Source organism: Oncorhynchus mykiss, chromosome 12, assembly GCF_013265735.2.
Source record: "Oncorhynchus mykiss isolate Arlee chromosome 12, USDA_OmykA_1.1, whole genome shotgun sequence".
NCBI lineage: Eukaryota > Metazoa > Chordata > Actinopteri > Salmoniformes > Salmonidae > Oncorhynchus > Oncorhynchus mykiss.
The window spans coordinates 80942676-80952055 of NC_048576.1; the positions used below are offsets into that span (position 1 = coordinate 80942676).

Sequence of the window (9380 nt, forward strand, 5' to 3'; positions counted from 1 at the left end):
CCCAAGGATAAAGATACATGCAATGGCATCCCTCTCTTCTCCATGTGGAGCTGAAGACTTCAGAGCGTGATCTTGTTAGCCCATCATGTGTGCCCTTGATTTGGTTCTGTTTGATTTATGGAAGCAATCCCAACGTGCTCCTTCTCCCTGGTGTCTCCGCAGCTCGGGGAAACCAGCACCAATGTTGGAGGATGGTAAATGTATGCACCTCGCATGAAAATAATCAAACCATTTAGAATATAGAAATTGTGCGATGTAGGAAAATGCTCTTAGTCAAAATGAATAATTTAAGAAATATACACTGAGTGTACAAAACATTAAGAACACCTTCCTAATATTGAGTTGCATCCCCCCTTTTCGCCCTCCGAACAGCCTCAATTCGTCGGGGCATGGACTCTACAAGGTGTCGAAAGTGGATGGATGTCCTATATGTGGTGGACCATTCTTGACACACACGGGAAACTGTTGATCATGAAAAACCCAGCAGCGTTGAAGTGGATTTAACAAGTGACATCAATAAGGGATCACAGCTTTCACCTGGATTCGCCTGATCAGTCTGTCCTAATGTTTTGAACACTCAGTGTATATACTGCATTATATTTCTCTTCAACCCCTAAAACATTGCTGTTACAGCTTCTTAGCATAAATAGATGAATCCAGGGTCATTCCTATATGTGTTTTCATGGGATCTACACAGTATGATGGAAGGAGGTAGATAGAGAGAGAGAAAGCCAGGTGTTAATTTGTTCCAGAACCCCTGCACGTCATCAGTAGTGGATGTTTACCCAGCGTGGCATTGCGACTCCACAGCTAGATACAAAAAGGGCCCTCCAAAGCCTTTGAGCTTACCTGAGATTTCTCCTGTCTCACATTAACTGTGCACACATACACACACTCCATATTTACATTCACACAAGTACATACACACAGATGACAGCATATGTGTTGGCAGAAGAGGTACACACAGTGGTCTGTGGTGCACCAGAGTACCTAGTTACCAATAAAATGTCAATTATTAGCCCCAGCAGTGTCTGTTTGTGGGAACACACTCTGTTTAATTTGTCTGAGGGGTCAATAGCCACAAAGAGAAGCCAAACACAGGTGTTGCGATCTGGTCAATTTCTCTCCATGCCCTCACTCCTTGTCTGGCCTTAATTATTTCCTGTCTGACTCATGCTGGGCTGCGTACCTAGTATCCCGTTTGGGTGTCCTTCTTCATCATTTCATACTTATCATTTCATTTAACCTCCACCACCTGCTGCTCTTTTTTGTTTTGTTTCATCTCCACTCTCATTGTTTCCCCCAGCTCTTCATTTGTCTTGAGACTTGTTTTAACAGCAGCTTTTCACACAGCCAGACACTGACGTCTTCTTCTCTCATGTACCTCATGCTTCTGGGAATTTACCAAACAAGGCTTTCACCTGAATGAAGTGCAAGAACACAATTAAAGCTGTTTGGAAAACCCTCAATGACGTATTGTCTGGCTACTATTGTGCCTTGGCCCTGAAAGAGCCCATAACAGGCATAACAGACATAAAGCCGCTGTCAAGTCTGTCACATCCCTTTTAATTTGTGTCTCTCCTTCTCTCCATTGAGCTACAGATGCTTCTCAATAAAATATGACATATGAAAGGTCTCCTCAGTTTAACAAGTCTTTCTGGTCTCTCCACAGGACAGATGGGTGGGAGTTGAGAGAGACAGACAGACATCCCCCTGCTCCTCCATCTCTCCTGCCTGGACTTCTGCTCACTGCCCCCTCAGAGATGGCAGAGGACATGTGGGAGAACAGAACAGTCCCCAGCCCTTACCCCCACCTCCCCCTGTCTTTGCTACTATGCAACGACACCTTCCTCAATGACACCCTCCTCAACGACACCCTCTTCAACTGTATCAACTCCACCAACATTCCAGAGATGCCATTAGGACCCAGTGTAGCAGGGGTCCTCATCCCACTCATCTACATCATCGTCTGTGTCATCGGCCTTGGCGGGAACAGCCTGGTCATCCACATTGTGCTGCACTACTCCAAGACGGAGTCTGTGACTAACATCTACATCCTGAACCTGGCCATCGCTGATGAGCTCTTCATGCTGGGCCTGCCCTTCCTGGCTGTCCAGAACACCCTCCAGTTTTGGCCCTTTGGCTCCTTTATGTGCCGCCTGGTCATGACCGTGGACTCCATCAACCAGTTCACCTCCATCTTCTGCTTGACCGTCATGAGCATTGACCGCTACCTGGCAGTGGTCCATCCCATACGCTCCTCCAAGTGGCGGCGGCCCCAGGTGGCCAAGGTGGTCAACGGCACAGTGTGGGCCATCTCCTTCCTGGTAGTCCTGCCTGTGGTAATCTTCGCCAACGTCCACAAGACGGGTGGCACCTGCAATATCTCCTGGCCTCGGCCGGCCGACATTTGGCGGGCGGCTTTTATCATCTACACGTCCACAGTGGGTTTCTTCTGCCCACTCCTCATCATCTGCCTCTGCTACCTGCTCATCGTCTTCAAGATCCGCAGCTCTGGAAAGAAGGTCCACGCCACGTCCACCAAGCGCAGGAAGTCGGAGCGCAAGGTGACGCGCATGGTGGTGATCGTGGTCGCCGTGTTTGTCTTCTGCTGGTTGCCCTTCTACGCCCTAAACATCCTCAACCTGCTGGTGTCTCTGCCATCAGAGTACCCGGGCCTCTACTACTTTGTTGTGGTAATGGGCTACGCCAACAGCTGCGCCAACCCCATCGTCTACGGCTTCCTGTCAGAAAACTTTAAGCGGGGCTTCCGCAAGGCCCTGTGTCGCTCCTCACGCAAGGTAGAGAGCCACGACCTGACTGAGCGCCAGCAGCAGCAGGAGGAGAGAGGGAGGGTGCTGAAGCCCCGGGAGAGCTTGAGGAGGGTTGTACGAGATGAGGAGGAGGAAGAGGATGATGATGACAGGGAGGACGTCACAGAGATGACGGAGATCTGTAGGATCGCCCAGAGTGGGAACGGACATCCTGAGAGTTCCCAGGCCCTGTTAACACCCAAGGCGCCAGCTCCAGGGGCATCTGAGCATGTGGTATCCCCAGAAAGGAAAGCCAAAGCTGGTGACATTGGTGGGAAAGGCCCAAGCTTGGGGCCTCCAGCATCCCTGCATAATGGACACACCAATGGGAGTGTCAAACCACTGCCAGAGGAGCCAGTGGAGAAGAACTCCTCACTGGAGATAAGCTACCTATAATGTAAAATAACTGTCTCCGAAGTCAGTTATCTGATGGAACTTGCATTAATATTTTGTAGCATTCATGTAATGTCTGTTTAACTGTACAGCGCTATACACATATAGAGAAGAGAAGCACTCTGTAAGGCCATAGCACCTTTCATAATTTATTGCTGCATTTCTGATCAATGGGCTGAGAGTGTTTGAACTCTGCATCAAGCCAATGGAATTTGTGTTACAATGACTTGATACTGCCTGTAAAACGGTGTACATACTAGGTTGTTTCTGAAGACATTTGTATAATTTCAATCTGTGTTTATATGTTTTACCACATGATCACTGTATGTACATCATGTCTGTGCCTTTTTCCAAACTTATCTGACATATCTGATTGTAATGGTATTACATTTTTACTGCACAATGTGACAATCAATTATATATAGATGAATGTAGCGTCACTTTTATATCCTAGTCATTCACCTCGCTACACCTTAGCTGGAGGAACAGAGGACAGAAGAAAAATAAGGCACCTTGTGTAGCTTCTATCCCATGCCAACAGAATGGCCCTACACTCTTAGAACAAGGGTTACAAAAAGGTTACAAAAGGGTTCTTTGGCTGTAGATAGCACCTCTTTTTCTAAGACTGTACCAATTGTTTGTTTAGATTGTTGGGGGGCACTGGGGGGTGCACAATCTGAGGAGGAAAACAGGTGCCCCGATTGGCATAAAATCAAACAGTGGTTATAGATTTTTGAGGGTTTATTTTGCTTGTGTGTTGTGAGCCGTGGTTGTGTTTGTACTGCAGCTATATGGGGAAGAAAAGGGCTCTGGAAAGAGTTGGCAACTTGCCGGTGACAGTGTCTCATGTTACTGAATATCAAGGTGGAATATCTGGTGACAGTGTCTCATGTTACTGAATATCAAGGTGGAATATCTGGTGACAGTGTCTCATATTACTGAATATCAAGGTGGAATATCTGGTGACAGTGTCTCATATTACTGAATATCAAGGTGGAATATCTGGTGACAGTGTCTCATGTTACTGAATATCAAGGTGGAATATCTGGTGACAGTGTCTCATATTACTGAATATCAAGGTGGAATATCTGGTGACAGTGTCTCATATTACTGAATATCAAGGTGGAATACCTGGTGAGAGTGTTCAATTTGCTTGAGGGCATACCAAGGTTGCACATATTTGATTGTTGTTGTTCAACACTTGACCCTCTGGTTTCTGTAACTCAGCCTATATAGTATGCCATTTGAAAGGTCAAGGAACATCAGAGTTCCTATACACTGATTATTTATTTTAAGAATGACTTTTTCCTGTTCTTTTGAATGCTATCTGGCAGCTATGACAGGGGAGCCACATTGGAGGCATTGAGGTTGAACAGACAGAGGATATGAGAATATAGATAGATAAGATATGAGCATGAAGGGCTGAAATCACGACATTGTAGGGATGGTATCTACAATATCTGACATCTAGGGGATTCATATGACTAAATGTGTAATAAATGTATTTGTTTTATCATAGATATGTACTTGGATAACAAAAGGAGCGCAGAATGTCAAAATAGTGGATGTTTTCTTTAGAGGTTTAGTTCATCAGGGGAAAAGACTACTGTAAATCATGCACACACCAAGCCATGAAAAAGAAACTGGTACTGTAGGTGCACACAAAATATGCATTATTAGACCGTTACACCAGAGTTATCACACAGCCACAAGCCCTCATTAACCAATTTGCCCAGTTTAGTGGAAGGCATTAGGTGAAACCACACTGACCAACACATAAAGTGCCTCAGTATATTGTTACACTCCACCAACATTGTTGACTCTTGTGTCCCTTTCACTGCATTCAATGATACAAATAGCAGTGTATTGTAGAAAGCAGTTAACTCACTTGAACAATGCTATCTGATCCATGATAAATCAATTTCCTCTGCCACCCCCGCCGCTGCCACACTCCCACACACACTCTCTCTCTCTCACAGCTGCATTAAGAGGTGTGAAAACATAATTAAAGGCTTATGAAAAGTGAATTGTTTCACCAATGCCATGCTTGCAGTTCCTCTGTGCAGACTTGTGATAAGCAGCATACTGTGAAGTGTTGTATAATTGCCACTTTCATGTCAAATATATACTTGTTTACTTGTACTTGAGTTGTGTACGGGATTATTCTATCATATGTGATTTTTGTTTTCCACTGTTTGTGTGATCTTTCCTCAGTGATAATCAGCGCAGTGCTTATTGTAGACGGAGGTGAGGCAAGCAGCTGACCACCTGATTGGTCGACGGGTGGTATCTTTATGAATCTGTGTGATTCATTGTCCACTCTCTCCACCCACAGACGCCCACCTAAGTATGATATGGGCACAGAAAGAAGCAAACAGAACCGCAGGTGACTCTGATAACACTGATATTATTCACTCTTTTTGGCAGTGGCTACTATGGAACCACTATGTAAACCGTGCCTGTTGTGCAAGGGTAAGAACACAACAGAGCCCTGAAAGTCAGAGAACAGGCATAGTATTTATCTCATCCAGATGTGCTATTTGGTTTGGGATTAAATCTCTCAATCCAAGGGCAACACACATGTTCTCAGCTAACTATCTGTAGAGGAGCATTCTTTGGTGTGGCCATTGCGTTCCAATGGGCCATGCCAAAACACCATCAGTGTTATTGTGCCTTTTTTTAAATTGTGTCTCAAGCATCTCATTGTGCCAATGCAATCTGACAGTTTTATCATTACTCAAAGAGACAGCTGGGGGGTAACAAGTAGATGGTTTGCTGATGGTTTGTGGGAGAAGGGACTGTTCTGGCAGATGAGGTGTGGGAGAAGGGACTGTTCTGGCAGATGAGGTGTGGGAGAAGGGACTGTTCTGGCAGATGAGGTGTGGGAGAAGGGACTGTTCTGGCAGATGAGGTGTGGGGGAAGGGACTGATCTGGCAGATGAGGTGTGGGAGAAGGGACTGATCTGGCAGATGAGGTGTGGGAGAAGGGACTCATCTGGCAGATGAGGTGTGGGAGAAGGGACTGTTCTGGCAGATGAGGTGTGGGAGAAGGGACTGTTCTGGCAGATGAGGTGTGGGAGAAGGGACTGATCTGGCAGATGAGGTGTGGGAGAAGGGACTGATCTGGCAGATGAGGTGTGGGAGAAGGGACTGATCTGGCAGATGAGGTGTGGGAGAAGGGACTGATCTGGCAGATGAGGTGTGGGAGAAAGGACTGATCTGGCAGATTTATTTTTTTATTTTTTTTATTTTACCTTTATTTAACCAGGTAGGCAAGTTGAGAACAAGTTCTCATTTACAATTGCAACCTGGCCAAGATAAAGCAAAGCAGTTCGACAGATACAACGACACAGAGTTACACATGGAGTAAAACAAACATACAGTCAATAATACAGTATAAACAAGTCTATATACAATATGAGCAAATGAGGTGAGAAGGGAGGTAAAGGCAAAAAAGGCCATGGTGGCAAGGTAAATACAATATAGCAAGTAAAACACTGGAATGGTAGTTTTGCAATGGAAGAATGTGCAAAGTAGAAATAAAAATAATGGGGTGCAAAGGAGCAAAATAAATAAATAAATTAAATACAGTTGGGAAAGAGGTAGTTGTTTGGGCTAAATTATAGGTGGGCTATGTACAGGTGCAGTAATCTGTGAGCTGCTCTGACAGTTGGTGCTTAAAGCTAGTGAGGGAGATAAGTGTTTCCAGTTTCAGAGATTTTTGTAGTTCGTTCCAGTCATTGGCAGCAGAGAACTGGAAAGAGAGGCGGCCAAAGAAAGAATTGGTTTTGGGGGTGACTAGAGAGATATACCTGCTGGAGCGTGTGCTACAGGTGGGAGATGCTATGGTGACCAGCGAGCTGAGATAAGGGGGGACTTTACCTAGCAGGGTCTTGTAGATGACATGGAGCCAGTGGGTTTGCCGACGAGTATGAAGCGAGGGCCAGCCAACGAGAGCGTACAGGTCGCAATGGTGGGTAGTATATGGGGCTTTGGTGACAAAACGGATTGCACTGTGATAGACTGCATCCAATTTGTTGAGTAGGGTATTGGAGGCTATTTTGTAAATGACATCGCCAAAGTCGAGGATTGGTAGGATGGTCAGTTTTACAAGGGTATGTTTGGCAGCATGAGTGAAGGATGCTTTGTTGCGAAATAGGAAGCCAATTCTAGATTTAACTTTGGATTGGAGATGTTTGATATGGGTCTGGAAGGAGAGTTTACAGTCTAACCAGACACCTAAGTATTTGTAGTTGTCCACGTATTCTAAGTCAGAGCCGTCCAGAGTAGTGATGTTGGACAGGCGGGTAGGTGCAGGTAGCGATCGGTTGAAGAGCATGCATTTAGTTTTACTTGTATTTAAGAGCAATTGGAGGCCACGGAAGGAGAGTTGTATGGCATTGAAGCTTGCCTGGAGGGTTGTTAACACAGTGTCCAAAGAAGGGCCGGAAGTATACAGAATGGTGTCGTCTGCGTAGAGGTGGATCAGAGACTCACCAGCAGCAAGAGCGACCTCATTGATGTATACAGAGAAGAGAGTCGGTCAAAGAATTGAACCCTGTGGCACCCCCATAGAGACTGCCAGAGGTCCGGACAACAGACCCTCCAATTTGACACACTGAACTCTATCAGAGAAGTAGTTGGTGAACCAGGCGAGGCAATCATTTGAGAAACCAAGGCTGTTGAGTCTGCCGATGAGGATGTGGTGATTGACAGAGTCGAAAGCCTTGGCCAGATCAATGAATACGGCTGCACAGTAATGTTTCTTATCGATGGCGGTTAAGATATCGTTTAGGACCTTGAGCGTGGCTGAGGTGCACCCATGACCAGCTCTGAAACCAGAATGCATAGCAGAGAAGGTATGGTGAGATTCAAAATGGTCGGTAATCTGTTTGTTGACTTGGCTTTCGAAGACCTTAGAAAGGTATGGTAGGATAGATATAGGTCTGTAGCAGTTTGGGTCAAGAGTGTCCCCCCCTTTGAAGAGGGGGATGACCGCAGCTGCTTTCCAATCTTTGGGAATCTCAGAGAGGTTGAACAGGCTAGTAATAGGGCTGGCAACAATTTCGGAAGATCATTTTAGAAAGAAAGGGTCCAGATTGTCTAGCCCGGCTGATTTGTAGGGGTCCAGATTTTGCAGCTCTTTCAGAACATCAGCTGAATGGATTTGGGAGAAGGAGAAATGGGGAAGGCTTGGGCGAGTTGCTGTTGGGGTTGCAGTGCTGTTGACAGGGGTAGGAGTAGCCAGGTGGAAAGCATGGCCAGCAGAAGAAAAATGCTTATTGATGAGGTGTGGGAGAAGGGACTGATCTGGCAGATGAGGTGTGGGAGAGGGGACTGATCTGGCAGATGAGGTGTGGGAGAAGGAACTGATCTGGCAGATGAGGTGTGGGAGAAGGAACTGATCTGGCAGATGAGGTGTGGGAGAAGGAACTGATCTGGCAGATGAGGTGTGGGAGAAGGGACTGTTCTGGCAGATGAGGTGTGGGAGAAGGAACTGATCTGGCAGATGAGGTGTGGGAGAAGGAACTGATCTGGCAGATGAGGTGTGGGATAAGGAACTGATCTGGCAGATGAGGTGTGGGAGAGGGGACTGATCTGGCAGATGAGGTGTGGGAGAAGGAACTGATCTGGCAGATGAGGTGTGGATTTCGTACTCGCCTGGTGGCTCTTTTCTTGATTGTTATTCTTGAAGTTGCTATGTTTTGTGCATCAGCAGGAGAAAATCCCTAAATGTAATTAGATTAATACAATAAAAAGTTGCTCTGGATAAGACCATCTGCTAAGTGATGTAAATGTAAAATGTAAAAATAAAGATTTTGTGGCTGTGAGTCGGCTGTCTGTTTGATTGCCTGTGTTCGTTATCCTAAACAAGTGGAAACAATCCATAACAACCAAAGTCATAATATTTACCTTTACCAAAATGTCTTAATGTAGCCTCATAGTAATCATCATATTTCTTAACATAGATGGAGTTTCTGTGCTTTTCTATATACTCCTGGGAGTATAGGCCAGCTCTTAACTCAATCCACTACTGCAGTACTTCAATAAAATATTTTCAATCCCATTTATTTCCAAACTCGCTGATCCAAAAGGCCATTTCTGCAAAGATTACAAGCAGCAATGACAAACTCTGTCCTGCCGATCTCACATTGAAACAGCATGTAGAGCTAT

At 45.6% G+C, this 9380-nt stretch overlaps 1 protein-coding gene across 2 annotated transcripts; it reads left to right on the top strand.

Annotated features, from left to right (window-relative positions):
• Window positions 1-492: 492 nt before the first annotated feature.
• On the top strand, window positions 493-9031 carry LOC110538590 (somatostatin receptor type 5-like). 2 transcript variants are annotated; one of them, XM_036938664.1, is made up of 3 exons: window positions 493-6405; window positions 8497-8784; window positions 8849-9031. In XM_036938664.1, exon 1 carries the CDS (start codon window positions 1620-1622, stop codon window positions 3207-3209), a length of 1590 nt encoding a protein of 529 aa, XP_036794559.1. In that variant the 5' UTR covers window positions 493-1619; the 3' UTR covers window positions 3210-6405; window positions 8497-8784; window positions 8849-9031. The 2 variants fall into 2 exon arrangements, with proteins under 2 accessions (XP_036794559.1, XP_036794558.1); XM_036938663.1 differs by having other exon boundaries at window positions 8497-9031.
• The last annotated feature ends 349 nt before the right edge of the window (window positions 9032-9380 follow it).

Bases quoted from the DNA above. Each gene is read 5' to 3' on its own strand.
- LOC110538590 (XM_036938663.1), top strand. From the start codon at position 1,620: ATGACATATGAAAGGTCTCCTCAGTTTAACAAGTCTTTCTGGTCTCTC.